The sequence below is a fragment of the Salvelinus namaycush genome, chromosome 26 (assembly GCF_016432855.1).
Source record: "Salvelinus namaycush isolate Seneca chromosome 26, SaNama_1.0, whole genome shotgun sequence".
NCBI lineage: Eukaryota > Metazoa > Chordata > Actinopteri > Salmoniformes > Salmonidae > Salvelinus > Salvelinus namaycush.
Genome location: NC_052332.1, coordinates 34,861,634 through 34,889,231, shown reverse-complemented (window position 1 = coordinate 34,889,231; position 27,598 = coordinate 34,861,634). Strand labels below are relative to the sequence as shown.

Below are 27,598 nucleotides of genomic sequence, written 5' to 3'. Positions count from 1 at the left end.
CAGAACCAGTAGGTAGGGAGAGGCAGTTCCTCTTGCTGCTCCGTAGGCAAGTACCGTGGTCTTGTAGTGAATGTGACATGGGAGAACTTGGGAAGGTTGAACACCAGACGGGTTGTAGCGTTTTTGATAAGTTGCAGGGGTTTAATGGCACAAGCCGGGAACCCAGCCAACAGAAAGTTGTACAATTCTTCCACAGCAACAGGAAAGTGTCATCATAATCAAATCAATTCAATAATTTATAATACTATGATTAAAGACTTATAGATAGCATTACTAAAACTGATAACTTAAAAAGGGGCTCCCGAGTGAGGCAGCGGTCTAAGGCACTGCATCTCTGTGCTAGGGGTATTTCAAGGACAGCTTTTTTCAATCTTCGTAACATTGCAAAAATCAGAAACTTTCTGTCCAAAAATGATGCAGAAAAATTAATCCATGCTTTTGTCACATCTAGATTAGACTACTGCGATGCTCTACTTTCTGGCTACCCGGAAAAAGCACAAAATAAACTTCAGTTAGTGATAAACACGGCTGCTAGAATCTTGACTAGGACCAAAACATTTGATCATATTACTCCAGTGCAAGCCTCTCTACACTGGCTTCCTGTTAAGGCAAGGGCTGATTTCAAGGTTTTACTGCTAACCTACAAAGCATTACATGGGCTTGCTCCTACGTATCTTTCCGATTTGGTCCTGCCGTACATACCTACACGTACGCTATGGTCACAAGACGCAGGCCACCTTACTGTCCCAAGAAATTCTAAGCAAACAGCTGGAGGCAGGGCTTTCTCCTATAGAGCTCCATTTTTATGGAATGGTCTGCTCATCCATGTGAGAGACGCAGACTCGGTCTCAACCTTTAAGTCTTTATTGAAGACTCATCTCTTCAGTAGGTTCTATGGTTGAGTGTAGTCTGCCCCAGGAGTGTGAAGGTGAACGGAAAGGTACTGGAGCGACGAACCACCCTTGCTGTCTCTGCCTGGCTGGTTCCCCTCTTTCCACTGGGTTTCTCTGTCTCTAACCCTATTACGGGGGCTGAGTCACTGGCTTACTGGTGCTCTTCCATGCCATCCTTAGGAAGGGTGCCCCACTTGAGTGGGTTGAGTAACTGACGTGATCTTCCTGTCTGGGTTGGCGCCCGCCTCGGGTTCGTGCCGTGGGGGAGATCTTCGTGGGCTATACTCGGCCTTGTCTCAGGGTAGTAGGTTGGTGGTTGAAAATATCCCTCTAGGGGTGTGGGGGATGTGCTTTGGCAAAGTGGGTGGGGTTATATCCTGCCTGTTTGGCCCAGTCCGGGGGTATCGTCGGATGGGGCCACAGTGTCTCTCGACCCCTCCTGTCTCAGCCTCCAGTATGTAGTATGATGCAATAGTTTATGTGTCGGGGGGCTAGAGTCAGTCTGTTATATCTGGAGTATTTCTCCTGTCTTATCCGGTGTCCTGTGTGAATTTAAATATGCTCCCTCTAATTATCTCTCTCTCTCTTTTTCTCTGATTCTCTCTCTTTTTCTCTCTCTTTCTCGCTCTCTCTTCTCTCGGAGGACCTGGACCATGGTCATGCTGCTGATCCAGTTTCAACTATTCTGCCTGTAGCTATGGAACCCTGACATGTTCACTGGACGAGCTACCTTGTGCCGAACCTGCTGTTTTGGACTCTCTCTGAATGATCGGCTATGAAAAGCCAACTGACATTTACTCCTGAGGTGCTGACCTGTTGCCCTCTACAACCACTGTGGTTATTATTATCTGACCCTGCTGGTCATCTATGAACGTTTGAACATCTTGGCCATGTTCTGTTATAATCTCCACCCGGCACAGCCAGAAGAGGACTGGCCACCCCTCATAGCCTGGTTCCTCTCTAGGTTTCTTCCTAGGTTCTGGCCTTTCTAGGGAGTTTTTCCCAGCCACCGTGCTTCTACATCTGCATTGCTTGCTGGTTGGGGATTTAGGCTGGGTTTCTGTACAGCACTTTGTGACATCTGATGTAAAAAGGGTTTCATAAATACATTTGATTGATTGCCTAGTTAAATAAAGGTCAAATAAAATGTAAAATATAGAAAAATATTACAAACATTTTTGGAATACCTTATCATTATAATGTTTTTATTTACAGACCCACATTCACAGTATATTATATAACAATTGCAAATGATGACTTTGACCCTTCAGAAAATAATTTTCAAAAACAGACACATTAACTTCGAGCACATTACAAACTCGCATGCTTCAAAGGAAAGAAAGCATATATGCAGAATAACAAAAAGCATCATATATCCAGAATAATAAAAAAGCGTCACATATCCAGAATACTAAAATGAAATCGTCACATAACCAGAATAATATACTGAAATAAAGCGCCACATATCCAGAATAATATAAAGAAAGCATCTCATATCCAGAATAATATAAAGAAAGCATCTCATATCCAGAATAATATAAAGAAATAAAGCGCCACATATCCAGAATAATATAAAGAAAGCATCTCATACCCAGAATAATATAAAGAAAGCATCTCATAACCAGAATAATATAAAGAAATAAAGCGCCACATATCCAGAATAATATAAAGAAAGCATCTCATATCCAGAATAATATAAAGAAAGCATCTCATATCCAGAATAATATAAAGAAATAAAGCGCCACATATCCAGAATAATATAAAGAAAGCATCTCATACCCAGAATAATATAAAGAAAGCGTCTCATATCCAGAATAATATAAAGAAAGCGTCTCATATCCAGAATAATATAAAGAAAGCGTCTCATATCCAGAATAATATAAAGAAAGCGTCTCATATCCAGAATAATATAAAGAAAGCGTCTCATATCTAGAATAACATAAATCCTACAATAGCTCCTATACAGTAGCATAAGGTCCTCAATGTGCTCCGTTCAATGGTGCCCGGAAAGAAACAGCAACATCAGAGCAGCAGTGTAATGGAAGTTCTTATGCTGTTTTACAGCAGTAGGCTGTAGGTCTGGCCATTTACACGAAAATACTAGACTATGTATAAAACAAGTATAGAATCTGTAGAATCAGTTCTAGAAAGCACACAGAGGATTTGGCTATTGTGGTTCTTCTTTTATCCTTTTCTATCAAATATGTTGAGGAAAAGATTTGTTTGTCGTATTCAGCAGATTTTTCACAAATTGCTTTACAGTACAAAGTTTGATATAAATCTCTGTTGAACTGCCAATAGTAAACACGTTTTGTTTAAATCAAATTCAATTCTGGCAGTTTTTCAACGCACAATCAAATATTCTGTGAGGCATTTATTGTTAACACACAGGGAAACACATACTGCAGTTTAGAGGTGATATCGGGTTCTTATTTGTCCCGTTATGACATTCTTCAAACAGTAAAAAGATACAATTATTTATACATCTCTGAGAGTACATCTGAAATATCACATTTGACAAATTTGAGAACTAGAAACACAAGCAGAGAGATCCAAAGCTCATTTATACACTTGCATGCAATAAACAGTGATGTTAACACTGGAAAGTGACGAAATAGAGGGAATGGGACATCAATAAAACAAAGTCACTAAAATTAATTGTCGTTTTTTTTAATCCACAACCAATCTATATCAGAAGAACACACTATTTAGTATAAAAACACCAATCTAACTTATTGCAGAAAATCCTGGGCAGTGTTAGTGGTCTTTTGTAAATTGCTTCTTACTCTGAAGTAGGCAGAATACTGTAGTTTACACTGTCCGCTGCAAGTAAGTTCAACTGCTCTAACAAGCAAGGGGGGGTTTGTATTGACAACAATAAAAAGTGAGGAAGATATATGGTATATACCCTCAGTCCTCATTGGAAGAACCTAAAGAAGTGCTTTGATGCTCTCCCACATACAGTATTATGCTCAATTATGTACATTTTTATGTTACTATTACTATTACATGTTATTTCTGACTGGACTTTAATGTTATTATTAAATATTAATATACTGCATTGTTGAGGGAGCATTGTTGAGGGAGAATTGTTGAGGGAGCATTGTCGAGGAAGCATTGTCGAGGGAGCATTGTCGAGGGAGCATTGTCGAGGGAGCATTGTCGAGGGAGCATTGTCGAGGGAGAATTGTCGAGGGAGCATTGTCGAGGGAGCATTGTTGAATAAAAACATTTAAGTGGAAGGAAAACTGTAGGTGCCGATTACTGCGAGAGCTTTAGAGCCGCGGGAAGATGTTTAGGGGGGTGGGTGATAAGGAGATTTTGGTGGATGAGGGGTGTGCCTGAGGATAATTTTTATTGAGGGGAGGGGGATTTCTCTGCTCTGCAAACAGGAGTAATAAAGGCCTAGTTCACAAATTTTGTGGGGATTATAAAAAATCAGCACACTCAGTATTCCTACTACCCTCGGCTATATTTTACAGATTGAATCCTACTCATAGATCCATTTGTACTGATTGTGACTCTGCCAAGTACTGTAGTATGACAAGAACCAAGAATGTCAGAGAAGAATGAGCGGAGAGATAGAATGACAAGGCTAAAATGTTCCTGACACACACAGCATATACAGTACATACATGAGAGCGTGACATAGTGTGACGTTAGTGTGATTTCCTTGGGACGGATATGAGAGGAGACGTAAACGGATTTCAATTAAAGAGATGAGATGTGGCGTGTGGGCTCATGGTTCCTCAGGCTGGTCGGTGGGCGTCCCTCTGTGTCCCCATGCAGCCGGCTGGTAACCCACCGGTGTCACTCAGAGAGACGTCTCACTCAAACCCTCCTGCTCAAGAGCTCAGTTGGGGTCAGAGGGGGAGACGAGAGATTGCCTGACCTCATTCAATAACAAATAGTAGGGAATAAGAGAAAACTGATCCTTATTAAAGAAGCCCATGCCTGTACAGCTACAGAATATCTGGCATTGAGTACTAGCAGGCCTATATGAAATAGCTACATCTCCCAATAGATGGCAGGCCTTTATTAAATAGCTACATCTCCCACCAGATGGCAGGCCTATATTAAATAGCTACATCTCCCACCAGATGGCAGGCCTTTATTAAATAGCTACATCTCCCACCAGATGGCAGGCCTATATTAAATAGCTACATCTCCCACCAGATGTCAGGCCTATATTAAATAGCTACATCTCCCACCAGAAAGCAGGCCTTTATTAAATAGCTACAACTCCCACCAGATGTCAGGCCTATATTAAATAGCTACATCTCCCACTAGATGTCAGGCCTATATTAAATAGCTACATCTCCCACCAGATGTCAGGCCTATATTAAATAGCTACATTTCCCACTGATGGCAGGCCTATATTAAATAGCTACATCTCCCACCAGATGGCAGGCCTTTATTAAATAGCTACATCTTCCACCAGATGTCAGGCCTATATTAAATAGCTACATTGCCCACCAGATGGCAGGTCTATATTACATATCTACATCTCCCACCAGATGGCAGGTCTATATTAAATATCTACATCTCCCACCAGATGGCAGCCCTATATTAAATAGCTACATCTCCCACCAGATGGCAGGCCTATATTAAATAGATACATCTCCCACCACTTGAGTGTTTCCAGTATAGAGAGTAAAGGAGAGGTGAGGAGACACTCACCAGACTGGCTTACTTGGTGATGGCGGAGGGTGATCCAGAGCGGTGAAAGTGGACTATCTGCCACTTGCCGTCACGGCGGTGCCAGATGCGTGTCTCCTCAGACTGGGCGGTGCGGGGCATGCCGTTGGTGTCGATGTACTGGGTGATGCGGATGTAAGCGATGCAGGCAGCTTCCTCCCCGATCAGGTGGATGTGGGGGTTCAGGATGGTGGTGTGGACAGGCTTACTGTTCTTAGACCACACTGGGGGAGGAGTAACATACACACAAGACAACAGTCAGTCAATGAATAAGTCATTCTATGACTGCAGGAGTTGTCACACTGGTTTATGACTAGGTATGCCATAGTCTCTCTCACTGATGATGATGCTGTTCCTTTATCAATGCTTTACAGAATTAATATTTGAAAGGGTTAATTCATTTCACTCTCATTATGTTTCTCTCCATTTCTCTCTTCTTTAATTTCTCTCTTCTTCTCTTTCTCTCTTCCTTGCTCTGTCATTTTCCCAATCAGTCCAATCAGACCCATTGGAGCTGTTTCCTCTGTCTGGGAGAGCAGTGGCTGATATGAGAGGATTAGAGCGGAGCGGGTTCATCCATTACTCATCACAATGAGCCAAAAGCATTCAGTCAGCAGCCACTGTAGGAGCTAATGAACACTACATTCACTTACAAATAATGGCCCCAAGGTTCTGTTCTCCACAACTTCCTGTAATCCTAACCACATCTCATGAAATAGAAATTACATTTTTTGTCACCTATTATGAAAACCATAAGCTAGAGCTTATGAGCACATTTAAAGGACTATTAAAGCATATTCCAAAATATATATTATAAACTGGGTGGTTCAAGCCCTGAATGCTGATTGGCTGACAGCTGTGGTATATCAGACCATATACCACGGGTATGACAAAACATGTATTTTTACTGTTTTACTTACATTGGTAACCAGTTTATAATAGCAATATGGCACCTCTGGGGTTTGTGGTATATGGCCAATATACCACGGCTAAGGGCTGTATCCAGGAAGAACAGCCCTTAGCCGTGGTATATTGTCTATATACCACACCCCCTCCTGCCTTATTGCTTAATTATACTATAGTGTGTATAATATGTATACTCTCCCTTCACTGGGAAAGTACATGAGTTGTTAGTGCTGTATAGCAAGAGTTTTACAGCCCTCCTGTCTGTGTACAGCTCTGGGATTTGATTATATATCCCAAACAATTCAACACAGGTTTCATGTAGCTTGAAACTGTCTGTGTATAATGTAAAATTCGAATTTTGAAATTGATATAGTAGGAGGGAGGGAGGGAGGCAAGGAGAGAGCAATGCAACTTACAGTTCTCAAAGTAGAAGCGATGGAAGTCCAGGCCTTCCACCAGATTACCCAGAGCTTCTGGCTCAAACGCTGTCACACTGGGGTCACACATCTTACTATAGGGGGAAGAGACGAGAGAGAGAGAGACGAGAGAGAGAGAGAGAGACAGAGATAGACAGAAAGAGACAGAAAGAGAGAGAGAGAGAGAGAGAGAGAGAGAGAGAGAGAGAGAGAGAGAGAGAGAGAGAGAGAGAGAGAGAGAGAGAGAGAGAGAGAAGCAGACAGATACGAGTCAGGGATGGAGACAGTGAGACAACAGGAGAGAAAAAGAGCATGGGTTATCTTCTCTTCTGCTCTTTGGAATGCTTCAGTGAAGCGACGAGGCTGACCCTCCATGCAGTATTACTGCTCTTTGGAATGCTTCAGTGAAGCGACGAGGCTGACCCTCCATGCAGTATTACTGCTCACGTAGTATTTTGGAACATGTGACTCGATACAGTGGAAAAATGACAGTGTTTTCTGTGTCCATAGCAGATTGCTGCATGGTTGTAAAAGGGTTGAGCGTGCAGGGAGCAGATTCTTTCCAGGCCTTTGTAATTGGCAGACAGCGTTATCATGACTGTGGAACTATAACAACCACAGCAAAAATGATCCCTCCTGCCCTGGATGGGAACTTTACTCCCTTGGTTTTGAACAGGTGCTCCAAGATGTGACAGACATGTGACGGACCGGCTGGGGTGTTGTTACTCCCCTCAGGATGCTAAGTTTGGAGATAAACTCCTGCTGAATAGGACTATATCTGGCACGGTGTAGTGGGCTTGTGGGAGGGTCACACTACTCAAACACTTCAGATAGGCTATTGGGATATAGCCATTTACTGTTTACTCAGAGCTGCATTAGCTAGAGTTGAATGAAATACAATGGCCTTGTTATTCATATGGTTCACACAGAGGGATCTATTTTAACAAACCTAATTTATGGTAAATCTAAGCGCTGGAGGTAGTGTTATAGGTCCAGGGGTGTGTCCGAAATATTTTAGCTATTTTCACAGCCGTTATTATGAGTGCAATAGCTGGCGGTGCCGTGAAAGGGCTGGGTTTTGATGAATGAACAAGTTGTACGTGTGACGAGGGCTTGGCCACTCACTGGCCATTCAACGCATTCCATGGATGTGCTTGTCTCCAGTTCTGTAGGTTATTGACGATCTTTGCGTTGTCATCAACTCCAATTCGTCTGGGGGCACGGAATGTTCTAGTCCTAGTCCATTGTGGATTGATTATGGAATTTATTAAGTAGCATAGGCTACATTAACGAGTAATAGTAACACAACAACAAAAATATACAGTGTTGCTCAATATGTTTGGAGTGTTGATTGTCAACATTGTTGTCATTGGCATCAATGAATTGGCCCTTTACGCGTCGCACTTCACCCCAAATAAAAAATACTAGGCTCCCATAAATGTGTGAGGTAGGGTCTCAATAAGCTAGATATTTCCTCAGCCTCCCCTTGATATGGCCTTATAGGACTGAACATGTTGAATAGCCTACACTATTTTAAAAAACACCCACAAATCTAGTTGCTTCAACTCATTATTATTAAGTAACTGGTTCCACAGACTTTTTTTTGTTTACTCAACTTTTGTTACCTGAACTTAAGATTTTTAGTTGAGCCAAACTTAACTCCAACATGAGAAAACATAGGCAAAAATACTGTCAATTAAAAATTATGCGTTTGCTCAATTTGTCTCATATGTTAATTCAACTACAAATGATTATTTTTGGCCTTTTACCCCCAAAAAAGGCGGTGGAACTAGTTACACACACAGAGTGCTTTTAACATTGTGTTTTCAATGTACATATTTGACACATGTTGACTATATAGTGCATGATCGTTTACATAGTCATTATTATTCAACATGTCTTCAACTGGGATTTTAACTCATAACCGCTTGGTTCACAGCATTCCGATCATCCTGCTATGCCACCGTGTCTACACCAATTATCAGTTAATCTGACTATACTCTCATCATTGATTTGATGTAATTATTTAAGCAATTTTAGGTTTTTCTGTATAGGTGTCTAATGTTGGTGGAGGCATATTACTGTTTTAATGTTAATCTATCATTAATCAACATGATAAATAAAGCAGTTTTTGTTGAGTGTACAAAGTGCAAAGTGTAGCAATACAAGTGTAATTAGTTATAGACACAGATATGGTGGCGTAGCAGGACGATTGGAATGCTGTGAACCAAGTTCAAATCCCAGGTTAGCACATGTTGAATACTATTTTCTGTATAGCCCTCACACTCCGATCCAACAGGTCCCAGACGTGCTCAATGGGATTGAGATCCGGGCTCTTCACTAGCCATGGCAGAACACTGACATTCCTGTCTTGCAGGATATCATGCACAGAATGAGCAGTATGACTGGTGGCATTGTCATGCTGGAGGGTCATGTCAGGATGAGCCTGCAGGAAGGGTACCACATGAGGGAGGAGGATGTCTTCCCTGTAACGCACAGCATTGAGATTGCCTGTAATGACAACAAGCTCAGTCCGATGATGCTGTGATACCCCGCCCCAGACCATGACGGACCCTCCACCTCCAAATCGATCCCGCTCCAGAGTACAGGCCTCGGTGTAACGCTCATTCCTTCTACGATAAACGCAAATCCGATCATCACCCCTGGTGAGACAAAACCGCGACTAGTCAGTGAAGAGCACTTTTTGCCAGTCCTGTCTGGTCCAGCGGCGGTGGGTTTATGCCCATAGGCAATGTTGTTGCCAGTGATGTCTGGTGAGGACGTGCCTTACAACAGGCCTACAAGCCCTTAGTCCAGCCTCTCTCAGCCTATTGCGGACAGTCTGAGCACTGATGGAGGGATTGTGCGTTTTCTGGTGTAACTCGGGCAGTTGTTGTTGCCAACCTTGTACCTGTCCCTCAGGTGTGATGTTCGGATGTACCGATCCAGGTGTTGTTACACGTGGTCTGCCACTGCGAGGACGATCAGCTGTCCGTCCTGTCTCCCTGTAGCGCTGTCTTAGGCGTCTCACAGTACGGACATTGCAATTTATTTCCCTGGCCACATCTGCAGTCCTCATGCCTCCTTGCAGCATGCCTAAGGCACATTCACGCAGATGAGCAGGGACCCTGGGCATCTTTCTTTTAGTGTTTTTCAGAGTCAGTAGAAAGGCTTCTTTAGTGTCCTAAGTTTTCATAACCTACCGTCTAAGCTGTTAGTGTCTTAACGACCGTTCCACAGGTGCATGTTCATTAATTGATTATGGTTCATTGAACAAGCATGAGAAACAGTGTTTAAACCCTTTACAACGAAGATCTGTGAAGTTATTTGGATTTTTACGAATTATCTTTGAAAGACAGGGTCCTGAAAAAGGACATTTCTTTTTTTGCTGAGTTTTTATTCCGCAGCCTTTTTGGGGGGTGTAAAATGCAAAAATAATTATTTCTAGTTGAATGAACATATGAGAAATATTTAGCAAACACATAATTTTAAGTTGACAAAAATGTTGTCCTACGTTTGCTCATGTTGGAGCCAAGTTTGGGCATTTTTTATTTATATTAATCAGTTAACACAAAAATAGCCTGTGGAAGCAGTTACTTAATAATAATAGTTTTACAGTGTGTTTTTGGAGGACCGCGTCTTTGGTAACCGGACAAGAGACGCTCTTTGGAAACGGGGAGGGATACAAGCCGAATGGAGTATGCACTGCAGGTAGGCCTACTGTATGTAAATAATGCAAAAATATGTTGAGAAAAAAGCCTCACGAGTAGACCATTTAGAAACATTTTCTGGATATAGGCTACTGTACTTGGCTAATTCATGGCCAGGATAAGAAAAATACCAGACGCATTGCTGTTGAACCAGCTTTCGTACTACCCTGTAGTAGCGTAAGTGTAGTCTACTAAGGACTTGTTTTTTAATCAAACAAAATCGAAAACAAGCAAGCATTGTCACAGGAAAATTACTTACATTTTTCGAACAGGTTAAAATTGCAAAGGAGCTTGCTTAACGCCAGACGAACATATAGCCAGGAACATCTTAACATATGTGCATCGTCTTGGAGCAAATGAATGGTATGCACAGCTATTCATGATCAAGGGATTAACTTGTTCAGCCTCCAAATGGCCTTGATTGGTCATGTAGACAGTTTTCTCCCTCCTTGATTTGAAGAATTTAGTCCCAGACACATGCACTGGGAGGGATCTATCTGTAAAATCAGTAAGGACATAGACCTACGGAGGTCTACCCTCACAACCAACTCAAAGCCATCTTAGATTCATGTCTACAGCCAAACACTGACTTATCAATTACACTGTTACAGTTAAGACAAACCCTGAGTTATCAATTACACTGTTACAGTTAAGACAAACCCTGAGTTATCAATTACACTGTTAAAGTTAAGATAAAACCTGACTTATCAATTACACTGTTACAGTTAAGACAAACCCCGAGTTAAGACAAACCCTCAGTATTGAGTAGCTTGGATGAAAGGTGCACAGAGGTGCCCAGAGTAAACGGCCTGCTCCTCAGTCATAGTTGCTAATATATGCATATTATTATTAGTATTGGATAGAAAACACTCTGACATTTCTAAAACTGTTTGAATTATGTCTGTGAGTATAACAGAACTCATATGGCAGGCAAAAACCTGAGAAAAAATCCAAACAGGAAGTGGAAACTCTGAGGCTGGTAGATTTTCAACCAAGCTCCCACTGAAATTACACCGAGATATGGATGAGTTTTCACTTCTTACGGCTTCCACTAGATGTCAACAGTCTGTAGAACTTTGTCTGATGACTCTACTGTGAAGGGGGGCCGAAGGAGACAGGAATGAGTCACCACTGCCATGAGGTGACCATGCTTTGACCATGCGCATTCACATAAGAGGGAGCTCGTTCCATCGCTCATCTGAAGTCAATGTAATTCTCCGGTTGGAACGTTATTCAAGATTTATATTAAAAACATTCTAAAGATTGATTCAATACATCGTTTGACATGTTTCTACGGACTGTTACGGAACTTTTGGACATTTCGTCAGGTTTTAGTGAATGCGCTCTTCTGACGTTGGATTTGTATTCCAAACACGCGACAAAAAATAGCTATTTGCTATTTGGACATAAATGATGGACATTACTGAAAAAACAAACATTTCTTGTGGAAGTGGGAGTCCTGGGAGTGCATTCCGACGAAGATCAGCAAAGGTAAGTGAAGATTTATAATACTATTTATGAGTTTTGTTGACTGCACAATTTGGGCGGGTAACTGTATGGCTTGCTTTTGTGGCTGAACGCTGTTTTCAGATTATTGAATATTTTGTTTTGCCGTTAAGCTTTTTGAAATCTGACACAGCGGTTGCATTAAGAACAAGTGTATCTTTAATTCTATGTAAAACATGTATCTTTCATCAAAGTTTATGATGAGTATTTCTGTTATTTGACGTGGCTCTCTGCAATTTCTCAGGATATTTTGGAGGCATTTCTGAACATGGCGCCAATGTAAACGGAGGTTTTTGGATATAAATATGAACTTAATCGAACAAGACATATATGTATTGTGTAATATGAAGTCCTATGAGTGTCATCTGATGAAGATAATCAAAGGTTAGTGATTAATTTGATCTCTATTTGTGCTATTTGTGACTCCTCTCTTTGGCTGGAAAAATGGCTGAATTTTTCTTTGAGTTGGTGGTGACCTAACATAATCGTTTGTGGTGCTTTCGCTGAAAAGCTTATTTGAAATCGGACACTTTGGTGGGATTAACAACAAGATTACCTTGGTAATCTTAAAATGGTATAAGACACATGTATGTTTCAGGAATTTTAATTATGAGATTTCTGTTGTTTGAATTTGGCGCCCTGCACTTTCACTGGCTATCGATCCCATTACCGGGATTGCAGCCATAAGAAGTATTAAGACAAACCCTGAGTTAAGCCAATCAGACTGCTGTATCAGTAGAAGACATGTTCGTTACCAACGTATGTTTCTATCCCTCTTTATCACTTCTCTACAGCAAGACAGAGAGTGAACAGTGAGTGAACAGTGAGTGAACAGTGAGTGAACAGTGAGTGAACAGTGAGTGAACAGTGAGTGAACAGTGAGTGAATGGGTGCAGTATGTGGTCTGTTTACTTACGTGTAGCTCTCAAAGTCTCCATTGCTGATGGCTTCTATGAGCTGCTCTGTTACCTTGATGATCTCCTGTTTCCTCACTGTGAAACATAGACACACAGCTCTGACACACCGTTCTGACACACCGTTCTGACACACCGCTCTGACACACCGTTCTAACACACCGTTCTGACACACCATTCTGACACACAGCTCTGACACACAGCTCTGACACACAGCACTGACACACCGTTCTGACACACAGCTCTGACACACAGCTCTAACACACAGCTCTGACACACAGCTCTGACACACAGCTCTGACACACCGTTCTGACACACGGCACTGACACACCGTTCTGACACACCGTTCTGACACACCGCTCTGACACACCGTTCTGACACACCGCTCTGACACACCGTTCTGACACACAGCTCTGACACACCGTTCTAACACACCATTCTGACACACAGCTCTGACACACAGCTCTGACACACAGCTCTGACACACAGCTCTGACACACAGCTCTGACACACCGTTCTGACACACCGTTCTGGCACACAGCTCTGACACACCGTTCTGACACCATTCTGACACACCGTTCTGGCACACAGCTCTGACACACAGCACTGACACACCGTTCTGACACCATTCTGACACACCGTTCTGGCACACAGCTCTGACACACAGCACTGCTGACAACAAAGCACCATGATGAATAGGACTGTAGGACTGTAGGACTGTAGGACTGTAGGACTGCAGTATTCCTGGCACTGTAATAAATAAATGAGTTGTTCCTGCTGTATAGCAACAGTTTTTATTTAGCTTTGTAGACCTTTTGTACAGACCTGGGATGTGTGCATGTGTGTGTGTTGTCTGTGTGTGTGTGTCTGCCTGCTGCCTCTCAGTGCTTTGTTGAGTGTGAGGGGGCTGTTCTCTGCCCACACTGAGAGATGCACCGTGTCAGCAGAGAGAGAGCTTCACTCCCACCAGCTCTGGGTTGCAGCTCAGAGTTGGGAAAGCAAGGTCGTGCCTTGCATATGGTGAAGAGGGGACGCTCACAGAGGGTTACATCCTCACAGTTTGTCCTCCTAACTCCCTCTTTCTCTTCAGTAAATACAGAACTGGGAGAATTCAAGCTACCTAGAAATCAGTAGAATGCAGATGATATTTGACATACAGTAGCTATTAGAGACTATGCCAGTGATTGACTGTCAAAGCTAGCAAATTATCTAGTACACATGTTTATATCGCTTGTCATGCACTTTAGGAAGTCTTTCATCTTTCATATCGCTCTCTCTCTCTCTCTCTCTCTAACCTTCCTTCACCCCCCCCCCTCCCAACACCTTCAACCACTGCAGAGATCATTGTTCTATCTCTCGTCTCGCCCACTCTCCACCTACACAGTTTCTCTGCATCGCCCTAATTGCAGCTCTGCCACATGCATCTACCTCCTCTCTGGTGAAAGCACAATGACGTTTTCTCGAACCACTCTTGTAGGAGGAGATAAAGTGTTGAAATGTTTCCATTTGTTTCCAAAAAATCAATGAGCTGCTGTAGTCAAAGATGGGCAATACACCTCACAGCAGGCCCGTCTCTTAGTAAGAGCAGCATTACACCTCACAGCAGACCCGTCTCTTAGTAAGAGGACTATTACACCTCACAGCAGGCCCGTCTCTTAGTAAGAGGAGCATTACACCTCACAGCAGGCCCGTCTCTTAGTAAGAGGAGCATTACACCTCACAGCAGGCCCGTCTCTTAGTAAGAGGAGCATTACACCTCACAGCAGACCCGTCTCTTAGTAAGAGGTGCATTACACCTCACAGCAGGCCCGTCTCTTAGTAAGAGGTGCATTACACCTCACAGCAGGCCCGTCTCTTAGTAAGAGGAGCATTACACCTCACAGCAGGCCCGTCTCTTAGTAAGAGGAGCATTACACCTCACAGCAGGCCCGTCTCTTAGTAAGAGGTGCATTACACCTCACAGCAGGCCCGTCTCTTAGTAAGAGGAGCATTACACCTCACAGCAGGCCCGTCTCTTAGTAAGAGGTGCATTACACCTCACAGCAGGCCCGTCTCTTAGTAAGAGGAGCATTACACCTCACAGCAGGCCCGTCTCTTAATAAGAGGAGCATTACACCTCACAGCAGGCCCGTCTCTTAGTAAGAGGAGCATTACACCTCACAGCAGGCCAGTCTCTTAGTAAGAGGAGCATTACACCTCACAGCAGGCCCGTCTCTTGGTAAGAGGGGCATTACACCTCACAGCAGGCCCGTCTCTTAGTAAGAGGAGCATTACACCTCACAGCAGGCCCGTCTCTTAGTAAGAGGAGCATTACACCTCACAGCAGGCTCGTCTCTTAGTAAGAGGTGCATTACACCTCACAGCAGGCCCGTCTCTTAGTAAGAGGTGCATTACACCTCACAGCAGGCCCGTCTCTTAGTAAGAGGAGCATTACACCTCACAGCAGGCCTGTCTCTTAGTAAGAGGAGCATTACACCTCACAGCAGGCCCGTCTCTTAGTAAGAGGTGCATTACACCTCACAGCAGGCCCGTCTCTTAGTAAGAGGAGCATTACACCTCACAGCAGGCCCGTCTCTTAGTAAGAGGTGTAAGGTTTACTGACAGAGAGAAGACAGGCTTTCTATCTATTTATTCCCATTCCATAGAACACGGATGCTCAAACTGGCATAAGCAACAGCAATGCAACTCCACCACCAGCCGTTATTTAACTGACTTACTCATATTCATTCATGCGAGTACTGCCTCAGTCAAGCTATTAAATAGAATTCCATACATTAGCTATTTGCATAGCTGTATTAACTGAAATGTTTTCACAGTAGCCAATCGTCATGGTAGACCCTTCTCGAAAAACATAAGGCAGAGATTGTCAATCTGTTCTCCCCCTCTGTTAGGTTGTCAGTCATGTAAATGGACTGGAACTGAAGTAAGAGTGAACCTATCCACAGCAGTGTTGTGCTGGTTTTAGGGTTATTTTTAGCATTATCGAGTATCACTTCCTGAGCCAGAGAAAGCCATATCTCAACAGCTCAATATGTGAGTGTGTGCAACATATATGACCCCCGTAGGATATCTGTTTAGTTTAGCAGAGCTCTATTCCCCCTGACAGCTGTCGCCCTGTCCTATTACCATGTCCAGACTGCTAGTGTTGAGGCGATGAGAGGTGAGAGGAGGGGAGAACCTTACCTCTGGTGTCTTCGTCCTCAATAGTGGTGTTGGTGCTTTCAGAGGATTCCTAGAAAGGACACACAGACGGGTTCAGAGATTCACACTCAATCATAGAAAGTGGTATTCTCTCCACACCAGGAAGTGGAAGAGCCGGGTAAACACAACACACACACACACCTCCAACAGACAGACAGCTGCCTCCCTGACTGCACCTTAAAGAGAGAGAAAACATGCTGTTTGGTTATTTCTGAGGTCTAGCTGGTTAGGAGTAGGGTGAGATATGGGAGGGAGGGAAACACCTAGAGAAGGAGAGATGGGTTACCCCCACAATGAACCCCCAAGAGCATATCATATCATCAAAAGCATCGGGATTAGGCAACATTAGAGATGGGATGGTCACACACAAAAACAAAAAGAAAGTCCAGCTCCATTTTGAATGACAGCTTTATTCGCTTGTTCATTGGTTCGTTTGGATTTTTTAAAGCTATTATCACTTTCCCTGTTAGGTGGAAAGCCGAGAGGCGTGGCCGAGAGGGTGGGGAATATCACACTCACCATCAGCTGGACGCTGGAACTGGACTTCCTTTTCTGGAAGAGAAATGAGAAGAGGTTAGACAGGAACACACAGGATGAGATGGAGACGCCAGGGAGAAGAGGGACTCCTCTATGCTGCGGAGGGAGGAGAGGGACACCTCCATGCTGCGGAGGGAGGAGAGGGACACCTCCATGCTGCGGAGGGAGAAGAGGGACTCCTCCATGCTGCGGAGGGAGGAGAGGGACACCTCCATGCTGCGGAGGGAGGAGAGGGACACCTCCATGCTGCGGAGGGAGGAGAGGGACACCTCCATGCTGCGGAGGGAGGAGAGGGACTCCTCTATGCTGCGGAGGGAGAAGAGGGACACCTCCATGCTGCGGAGGGAGGAGAGGGACACCTCCATGCTGCGGAGGGAGGAGAGGGACTCCTCTATGCTGCGGAGGGAGAAGAGGGACTCCTCTATGCTGCGGAGGGAGAAGAGGGACACCTCCATGCTGCGGAGGGAGAAGAGGGACACCTCCGTGCTGCGGAGGGAGAAGAGGGACACCTCCGTGCTGCGGAGGGAGAAGAGGGACACCTCCGTGCTGCGGAGGGAGAAGAGGGACACCTCCGTGCTGCGGAGGGAGAAGAGGGACTCCTCCATGCTGCGGAGGGAGGAGAGGGACACCTCCATGCTGCGGAGGGAGAAGAGGGACTCCTCTATGCTGCGGAGGGAGAAGAGGGACTCCTCTATGCTGCGGAGGGAGAAGAGGGACTCCTCTATGCTGCGGAGGGAGAAGAGGGACTCCTCTATGCTGCGGAGGGAGGAGAGGGACACCTCCATGCTGCGGAGGGAGAAGAGGGACACCTCCATGCTGCGGAGGGAGAAGAGGGACACCTCCATGCTGCGGAGGGAGGAGAGGGACACCTCCATGCTGCGGAGGGAGGAGAGGGACACCTCCATGCTGCGGAGGGAGAAGAGGGACACCTCCATGCTGCGGAGGGAGGAGAGGGACTCCTCTATGCTGCGGAGGGAGAAGAGGGATACCTCCATGCTGCGGAGGGAGGAGAGGGACACCTCCATGCTGCGGAGGGAGGAGAGGGACACCTCCATGCTGCGGAGGGAGAAGAGGGACACCTCCATGCTGCGGAGGGAGGAGAGGGACACCTCCATGCTGCGGAGGGAGAAGAGGGACACCTCCATGCTGCGGAGGGAGAAGAGTGCCACCTCCATGCTGCGGAGGGAGGAGAGGGACACCTCCATGCTGCGGAGGGAGGAGAGGGACTCCTCTATGCTGCGGAGGGAGAAGAGGGACACCTCCATGCTGCGGAGGGAGGAGAGGGACACCTCCATGCTGCGGAGGGAGAAGAGGGACACCTCCATGCTGCGGAGGGAGAAGAGGGACACCTCCATGCTGCGGAGGGAGAAGAGGGACACCTCCGTGCTGCGGAGGGAGAAGAGGGACACCTCCGTGCTGCGGAGGGAGAAGAGGGACACCTCCGTGCTGCGGAGGGAGAAGAGGGACTCCTCCGTGCTGCGGAGGGAGGAGAGGGACACCTCCGTGCTGCGGAGGGAGGAGAGGGACACCTCTGTGCTGCGGAGGGAGGAGAAGGACACCTCCGTGCTGCGGAGGGAGAAGAGGGACACCTCCGTGCTGCGGAGGGAGAAGAGGGACACCTCCATGCTGCGGAGGGAGGAGAGGGACTCCTCTATGCTGCGGAGGGAGAAGAGGGACACCTCCATGCTGCGGAGGGAGGAGAGGGACACCTCCATGCTGCGGAGGGAGAAGAGGGACACCTCCATGCTGCGGAGGGAGAAGAGGGACACCTCCGTGCTGCGGAGGGAGAAGAGGGACACCTCCGTGCTGCGGAGGGAGAAGAGGGACACCTCCGTGCTGCGGAGGGAGAAGAGGGACACCTCCGTGCTGCGGAGGGAGAAGAGGGACTCCTCCGTGCTGCGGAGGGAGGAGAGGGACACCTCTGTGCTGCGGAGGGAGGAGAGGGACACCTCCGTGCTGCGGAGGGAGAAGAGGGACACCTCCGTGCTGCGGAGGGAGAAGAGGGACACCTCCGTGCTGCGGAGGGAGAAGAGGGACACCTCCGTGCTGCGGAGGGAGAAGAGGGACTCCTCCGTGCTGCGGAGGGAGGAGAGGGACACCTCCATGCTGCGGAGGGAGGAGAGGGACACCTCTATGCTGCGGAGGGAGGAGAGGGACACCTCCATGCTGCGGAGGGAGGAGAGGGACACCTCCATGCTGCGGAGGGAGGAGAGGGACACCTCCATGCTGCGGAGGGAGGAGAGGGACACCTCCATGCTGCGGAGGGAGAAGAGGGACTCCTCCATGCTGCGGAGGGAGGAGAGGGACACCTCCATGCTGCGGAGGGAGGAGAGGGACACCTCTATGCTGCGGAGGGAGGAGAGGGACACCTCCATGCTGCGGAGGGAGGAGAGGGACACCTCCGTGCTGCGGAGGGAGAAGAGGGACACCTCCGTGCTGCGGAGGGAGGAGAGGGACACCTCCATGCTGCGGAGGGAGGAGAGGGACACCTCCATGCTGCGGAGGGAGGAGAGGGACACCTCCATGCTGCGGAGAGAGAAGAGGGACACCTCCATGCTGCGGAGGGAGGAGAGGGACACCTCCATGCTGCGGAGGGAGGAGAGGGACACCTCCATGCTGCGGAGGGAGAAGAGGGACTCCTCCATGCTGCGGAGGGAGGAGAGGGACTCCTCTATGCTGCGGAGGGAGGAGAGGGACTCCTCTATGCTGCGGAGGGAGAAGAGGGACACCTCCATGCTGCGGAGGGAGAAGAGGGACTCCTCTATGCTGCGGAGGGAGGAGAGGGACACCTCCATGCTGCGGAGGGAGAAGAGGGACTCCTCCATGCTGCGGAGGGAGGAGAGGGACTCCTCTATGCTGCGGAGGGAGGAGAGGGACTCCTCTATGCTGCGGAGGGAGAAGAGGGACACCTCCATGCTGCGGAGGGAGAAGAGGGACTCCTCTATGCTGCAGAGGGAGAAGAGGGACTCCTCTATGCTGCGGAGGGAGAAGAGGGACACCTCCATGCTGCATGGAGGGGGGGGACACCTCCGTGCTGCGGAGGGAGGAGAGGGACACCTCCATGCTGCATGGGGGGGGACACCTCCATGCTGCAGAGGGAGTAGAAGGACGGTGTGGAGGTTGTGGTGGTGTGGCGGTTGTGGTGGTGTGGCGGTTGTGGCGGTGTGGAGGTGGTGGTGGTGTGGCGGTTGAGGAGGTTTGGCCCTTGTGGCGGTTGTGGTGGTGTGGCGGTTGTGGTGGTGTGGCGGTGTGGAGGTGGTGGTGGTATGACGGTTGCGGAGGTTTGGCCCTTGTGGCGGTTGTGGCGGTTGTGGCGGTTGTGGTGGTGTGGAGGTTGTGGTGGTGTGGAGGTTGTGGTGGTGTGGAGGTTGTGGTGGTGTGGAGGTTGTGGCGGTGTGGAGGTTGTGGCGGTGTGGAGGTTGTGGTGGTGTGGAGGTTGTGGTGGTGTGGAGGTTGTGGTGGTGTGGAGGTTGTGGCGGTGTGGAGGTTGTGGTGGTGTGGAGGTTGTGGTGGTGTGGAGGTTGTGGTGGTGTGGAGGTTGTGGTGGTGTGGAGGTTGTGGCCCTTGTGGTGGTGTGGCGGTGTAGGAAACCTCTGGGCCCGGCAGGGCTGTGGTCAGGGAGGAATGTCTTTCATAAAGCAGAGCTGGCAGGACTGTGGTCAGGGAGGAATGTCTTTGATAAAGCAGAGCTGGCAGGGTTGTGGTCAGGGAGGAATGTCTTTGATAAGGCAGAGCTGGCAGGGCTGTGGTCAGGGAGGAATGTCTTTGATAAAGCAGAGCTGGCAGGGCTGTGGTCAGGGAGGAATGTCTTTGATAAAGCAGAGCTGGCAGGGCTGTCGTCAGGGAGGAATGTCTTTGATAAAGCAGAGCTGGCAGGGCTGTGGTCCAGGAGGAATGTCTTTGATAAGGCAGAGCTGGCAGGGCTGTGGTCAGGGAGGAATGTCTTTGATAAGGCTGAGCTGGCAGGGCTGTGGTCCGGGAGGAATGTCTTTGATAAAGCAGAGCTGGCAGGGCTGTGGTCAGGGAGGAATGTCTTTGATAAAGCAGAGCTGGCAGGGCTGTGGTCAGGGAGGAATGTCTTTGATAAAGCAGAGCTGGCAGGGCTGTGGTCAGGGAGGAATGTCTTTGATAAGGCAGAGCTGGCAGGGCTGTGGTCAGGGAGGAATGTCTTTGATAAGGCAGAGCTGGCAGGGCTGTGGTCAGGGAGGAATGTCTTTGATAAAGCAGAGCTGGCAGGGCTGTCGTCAGGGAGGAATGTCTTTGATAAGGCAGAGCTGGCAGGGCTGTGGTCAGGGAGGAATGTCTTTGATAAGGCAGAGCTGGCAGGGCTGTGGTCAGGGAGGAATGTCTTTGATAAGGCTGAGCTGGCAGGGCTGTGGTCCGGGAGGAATGTCTTTGATAAAGCAGAGCTGGCAGGGCTGTGGTCCGGGAGGAATGTCTTTGATAAAGCAGAGCTGGCAGGGCTGTGGTCAGGGAGGAATGTCTTTGATAAAGCAGAGCTGGCAGGGCTGTGGTCAGGGAGGAATGTCTTTGATAAGGCAGAGCTGGCAGGGCTGTGGTCAGGGAGGAATGTCTTTGATAAGGCAGAGCTGGCAGGGCTGTGGTCAGGGAGGAATGTCTTTGATAAAGCAGAGCTGGCAGGGCTGTCGTCAGGGAGGAATGTCTTTGATAAGGCAGAGCTGGCAGGGCTGTGGTCAGGGAGGAATGTCTTTGATAAGGCAGAGCTGGCAGGGCTGTGGTCAGGGAGGAATGTCTTTGATAAGGCTGAGCTGGCAGGGCTGTGGTCCGGGAGGAATGTCTTTGATAAGGCAGAGCTGGCAGGGCTGTGGTCAGGGAGGAATGTCTTTGATAAGGCAGAGCTGGCAGGGCTGTGGTCAGGGAGGAATGTCTTTGATAAAGCAGAGCTGGCAGGGCTGTGGTCAGGGAGGAATGTCTTTGATAAAGCAGAGCTGGCAGGGCTGTGGTCAGGGAGGAATGTATTTGATAAGGCAGAGCTGGCAGGCCTTGGTCAGGGAGGAATGTCTTTGATAAGGCAGAGCTGGCAGGGCTGTGGTCAGGGAGGAATGTCTTTGATAAAGCAGAGCTGGCAGGGCTGTGGTCAGGGAGGAATGTCTTTGATAAGGCAGAGCTGGCAGGGCTGTGTGGCCAGCAGCATGCCTCACTAATCCCAGTATCAGACACCCAGGACTGGACTGGCTGCTCCTTAAGGCCCCAGCGGGACCTGGGGGAGTTCCACCAGTGGAGCCTATCCCTGATACATGTATATAGTAACTCACACAGACTAACTTACAGAAACACACTTATAATAGTGGAACACTCACAAACAACACAAATAAACAGACAGACTCTCCTACTGGCTTTGATACAGATTAACTGTCAAAGCACTAATCCCATTAGATACCTATCTCATAGTACTGTCCTGGGACTGGACTGGACTGGAGGACACGCTTTGGGTGGGGCCAGCCGGTGTGTTCAGAGAGAATGGAGCAGACATTGAAACTCCCACAATCCCATTGACTACTTGGATCTGTGATGTTACCTTTTCAAAGAGCATGTTTGATTTATTCAGTTTTGCAGAGAAGGTGAAAATAGCTTTCAACTTTCACAAAATGTTGAATAACGGCCACATTTTTAAATCATGTTTCATGGACAGCGGGTGTAATATACCCCAAAAGTCCTCCTCCAGGCCAGGTTTACTGCACGGTGAGAAGAGAACCCTGTGGAGCTGGAGCCCTACCTTCACACCATCAGTCTTCTTGTTGGCCTTGTTACCTCCTGCGCGGGACACAAAGAGAAACAGGATGATGAAAAAGGGCACTAACGCCCAAAAGACGAGGGCGAAGGGCATGGCCAACAGTCTCAGTCAAATGAAAAGAGGAGGGCAAAGGCATGGCCAACAGTCTCAGTCAAATGAAAAGAGGAGGGTGAAGGCCAACAGTCTCAGTCAAATGAAAAGAGGAGAGCGAAGGCCAACAGTCTCAGTCAAATGAAAAGAGGAGGGCAAAGGGCAAGGCCAACAGTCTCAGTCAAATGAAAAGAGGAGGGCGAAGGCCAACAGTCTCAGTCAAATGAAAAGAGGAGGGCGAAGGCCAACAGTCTCAGTCAAATGAAAAGAGGAGGGCGAAGGCCAACAGTCTCAGTCAAATGAAAAGAGGAGGGCGAAGGCCAACAGTCTCAGTCAAATGAAAAGAGGAGGGCAAAGGGCAAGGCCAACAGTCTCAGTCAAATGAAAAGAGGAGGGCAAAGGCATGGCCAACAGTCTCAGTCAAATGAAAAGAGGAGGGCGAAGGCCAACAGTCTCAGTCAAATGACAAGAGGAGGGCGAAGGCCAACAGTCTCAGTCAAATGAAAAGAGGAGGGCAAAGGGCAAGGCCAATAGTCTCAGTCAAATGAAAAGAGGAGGGCAAAGGGCATGGCCAACAGTCTCAGTCAAATGAAAAGAGGAGGGCGAAGGCCAACAGTCTCAGTCAAATGACAAGAGGAGGGCGAAGGCCAACAGTCTCAGTCAAATGAAAAGAGGAGGGCAAAGGGCAAGGCCAACAGTCTCAGTCAAATGAAAAGAGGAGGGCAAAGGCCAACAGTCTCAATCAAATGGAAAGAGGTAAAATAACATTTTAGAAAACCTGATCCATAAGTCTCCTGGGAAACAAAATATAATATTTTATTCAAATCAAGCCCTCTTCCTGTTCTCCACTGATCAAAAACTCAATGAGACTGTCATATTGCCGAAGAGTCACTAGGAGTATCCAAACCCAGCGGCTTGTTGAAGATTCTCTCAGGTCATTCAACTGGTCAAACAAGAGTTTTTAGGGAAATTAAGCACCATAAAATAAGAAAAACTCAAATTCCCAATGGTTCACTCCACCAGGGATCCCGACTGCTCTGCTACAGAGGCTGAGAGAGGTCCAGACTGCTCTGCTACAGAGGCTGAGCGATGTCCAGACTGCTCTGCTACAGAGGCTGAGAGAGGTCCAGACTGCTCTGCTACAGAGGCTGAGAGAGGTCCAGACTGCTCTGCTACAGAGGCTGGCCGGTGGGTGAGAGAGGTCCGGACTGCTCTGCTACGGAGGCTGGCCGGTGGGTGAGAGAGGTCCAGACTGCTCTGCTACAGAGGCTGGCCAGTGGGTGAGAGAGGTCCAGACTGCTCTGCTACGGAGGCTGGCCGGTGGGTGAGAGGGGTCCAGACTGCTCTGCTACGGAGGCTGGCCGGTGGGTGAGAGAGGTCCAGACTGCTCTGCTACGGAGGCTGGCCGGTGGGTGAGAGAGGTCCAGACTGCTCTGCTACAGAGGCTGGCCGGTGGGTGAGAGATGTCCAGACTGCTCTGCTACAGAGGCTGAGAGAGGTCCAGACTGCTCTGCTACAGAGGCTGAGAGAGGTCCAGACTGCTCTGCTACAGAGGCTGGCCGGTGGGTGAGAGAGGTCCGGACTGCTCTGCTACGGAGGCTGGCCGGTGGGTGAGAGAGGTCCAGACTGCTCTGCTACGGAGGCTGGCCGGTGGGTGAGAGAGGTCCAGACTGCTCTGCTACGGAGGCTGGCCGGTGGGTGAGAGAGGTCCAGACTGCTCTGCTACGGAGGCTGGCCGGTGGGTGAGAGAGGTCCAGACTGCTCTGCTACGGAGGCTGGCCGGTGGGTGAGAGAGGTCCAGACTGGGCTCTGCTACAGAGGCTGGCCGGTGGGTGAGAGAGGTCCAGACTGGGCTCTGCTACAGAGGCTGGCCGGTGGGTGAGAGAGGTCCAGACTGGGCTCTGCTACAGAGGCTTGCCGGTGGGTGAGAGAGGTCCAGACTGGGCTCTGCTACAGAGGCTTGCCGGTGGGTGAGAGGGATAGAGGAGCACTTGAGATAGGGAGAAAGAATGGGCACATTCCAGCCCTGCTCAATCACTCTATAAAGTTTGGCTATGACCCGTACAGTACACCACGTCCTGTTGTTCCCCTAGAGTTTGTTACCGATCCTTCTACCTATTATCTTCACGTCCTCTCTTCCTCCTGGTCTCTGAGCTGGAATCATGTTCTGATTCCTGGCCCCCCTGGCCCCCCAGACCCCTGGCTCCGTGACCCCACTCTCCCCTGCTGCTGGGAGTGTGGCTATATGCTGATGGGTGTCCCCCTGGTCTGCAATGGACTGGCTCTGGGAACCCCAAGCCCTCTCCACTCTAATCATTTTAAAAGTGAATGTGGCCCTCAACCAGCAGTTACACAGCACTTCTGACCCACCCAAAAGCATAATAGGAGTCAATAGGATTAGTAAAACAGCCATTAAAAGCTGAAAGGGCAGATTTGGCTCCAGCCATACTATCTGAACAGTGAGGACTTTATAAACAGGCATAAGGCTGCAACCTTGCTGTAAATCTGTGGACTGTGGTTCTCCACGGCTATCTGGAGGGTAAAGATAGACCAAGAGTGGAGAGTGGAAAATGAAAGATGAATGGTGGTGCTTAGAGGTGCTGAGATGGTTTTACGGTCCTCCAGGGTGAGTCTTATGGGGCTTGGCTTTCGGACAAAATTCCCTGGCAGGTGGGGGGGTCTATTCCTCATTGGTATGAGAATGCCTACCCATTTAAAGATGCCCCCTTACTGCTATTATTGTCCTTGTCCATTTCAGGTCCACACATGTAATATGAGTGATTATGTGGAGTACTGAGAGGAGAACAATTATATTACGCTGGTTGGAGATTGGTAGGGATGTGTAAACTGTGGGCTTTGAAGGGGATCCCTCCATCTCTGAGTCTGTGAGACTGTGAGAGTGCCTATATTGACCTTATGGTGTAGCGGGAGCCTGCCAAAGACACACAAGGCTACACGCCAGAGGGAACTCCATCCTCTTTATTTTCTAACAACGTTGCACTGTGACTCCTTCATCTCAGCTGGCCCTTCCTTGCAGCCAAGGGGAGTATAAGAATGTAGAGGATTTTGACAAAACATTTCAGATAACAGCAACATAGGGATGGTCCATACCCACATAATACTGTATGTTCCACCTGCAGTGGTGGATTCCACGGCCCATCTGAGTGAAGTCATGGAGGGACTGAGGACCCAATAGCAGATGGCTCAGCTACAGTAAGTGGGCTGTAATGATAATAACACATGCACATTTGTCAAGCAGCAAATGTACATTGTGATAACTAGTGTTTGTAAGCAGATGGCCAGGCTATTCCATGGTCCCTATCACCGTTCAGCTATTGATTTACAGTCGAAGCACAACTTGGCCATCTTGTGTCAGTTTTGAACAGACATCCCAGACATCATTCTAACTTGTGACAGTGAATTAGTGTGTTGTAACGATCGGAGTGTCGGACAGGGGAGTGTCAATTGGCATGGGGAAGAGTCTACAAGCTGTCATCATCTCCTCCCTGCTCCATGGGCTTGGAGCCACCCAGTCTAGGACCAGCCTCCTCCCTGCTCCATGGGCTTGGAGCCCCCCAGTCTAGGACCAGCCTCCTCCCTGCTCCATGCACTTGGAGCCCCCCAGTCTAGGACCAGCCTCCTCCCTGCTCCATGGGCTTGGAGACACCCAGTCTAGGACCAGCCTCCTCCTGCTCCATGGGCTTAGAGCCCCCCAGTCTAGGGCCAGCCTCCTCCCTGCTCCATGGGCTTGGAGCCCCCCAGTCTAGGACCAGCCATCTTCCTGCTCCATGGGCTTGGAGTCCCCCAGTCTAGGGCCAGCCTCCTGAGCCCATGTCACTCCTCTAGAATAGTGACCTCCCTAGGGACACTGTTAAGCAGTTCTCTAGTCTGTAGCTCCGTTGGTATGGAGCTTGCAACATGGAGCTTGCATGGAGCTTGCAACGTCAGGATAGTGGGTTCCATTCCTGGGACCACCCGTATGTAGAAATGTTATGCATCCGTGACTGTAAGTCTCTTTGGATAGAAAGTCTGACAAATGTCATATATAATTAGTATTAATGAGCCCACTCTCACTCCAGAAGGGAGAGGAGGACCGTTCTGACAAGGCACCTCTACAGGACTTACCTGAGAAGTTCCGAGTCGCCAACATGGTGGTGAGAATGGCACCCTAATAAGAAGAGATGGATTGTTACATAAGAAATAAAAAAAACAAAAGGATTCATTAAAAAGTACATTTTATAATGCCACCGTGTTCTTGGCAACCAAGCTTGGCTGGAATATATTATCAACAGCTTGATTAGCTTGCTTACATGTAATTTCAACAGTTTAGATTGTTGCTTACTCTCAAGGGAATAACCTAGAGTACTGTCACAGTTGTTATGTCTTAACAGCACCAAATAAAAACGTTTACATTGGCAAATAATTGGCAAAACTCAATTTAAAAAGCATTTGATATTACTGCACGAACAATGTCACACTGCCGTTGTGTGTGTAGATCAGACCTGGGCAGAACATAGTTGTATTTTGTAGTTTATTTGAAAAGGTAGTCTAATATAGTTTAGATAGAGTTTCAACTAAAAGGCCACTATTTTCTTTGATACTCAAATACAGGTCTCAGACATTTTCTGAAGGTATTTGAATATATGCAAGTGATTTGAAAACCAAAACATATGTATTTGATGGCTGCCAAATATATGATGAAGAACCAGAAACTACAACAGTGAGTCAGTCTAAATATATGATCATAAGCACATGGTTTGGAGGGGTCTTGGATATTCCTTTTAATATAGCCTATAGCTTAGAATGAAATACACAATGGGCATGGAATCACCTCAACATTAAAGTGTACCCCTTGTGCGGCTTCAAAATGAAAAACAGATATATTTTCATAATGAGTGAGACATACAGTAACACCTCAAGTACTTATACATGTCTGGTCAATTTGTGACAATAGCAACATTGTTGTTACATT

General features: G+C 47.7%; 1 protein-coding gene across 4 annotated transcripts in view; it reads right to left on the bottom strand.

Annotated features, from left to right (window-relative positions):
• Positions 1-5,582: 5,582 nt before the first annotated feature.
• LOC120021507 (calcium/calmodulin-dependent protein kinase type II subunit alpha-like) overlaps positions 5,583-27,598 on the bottom strand; it is a 111,606-nt gene continuing 89,590 nt past the window's right edge. Inside the window, exons 12-19 of one of the 4 annotated variants that reach the window (XM_038965295.1) lie at positions 26,752-26,794; positions 24,839-24,852; positions 22,519-22,545; positions 16,764-16,796; positions 16,227-16,275; positions 13,046-13,121; positions 6,914-7,008; positions 5,583-5,815 (exon numbers count right to left, since the gene is read on the bottom strand). In XM_038965295.1, coding sequence (XP_038821223.1) covers positions 5,583-5,815; positions 6,914-7,008; positions 13,046-13,121; positions 16,227-16,275; positions 16,764-16,796; positions 22,519-22,545; positions 24,839-24,852; positions 26,752-26,794 — 570 coding nt within the window. Of the gene's footprint in view, positions 5,816-6,913; positions 7,009-13,045; positions 13,122-16,226; positions 16,276-16,763; positions 16,797-22,518; positions 22,546-24,838; positions 24,853-26,259; positions 26,274-26,751; positions 26,795-27,598 lie in introns of all 4 variants that reach the window. The other 3 variants (XM_038965293.1, XM_038965292.1, XM_038965294.1) reach the window with 3 other exon arrangements.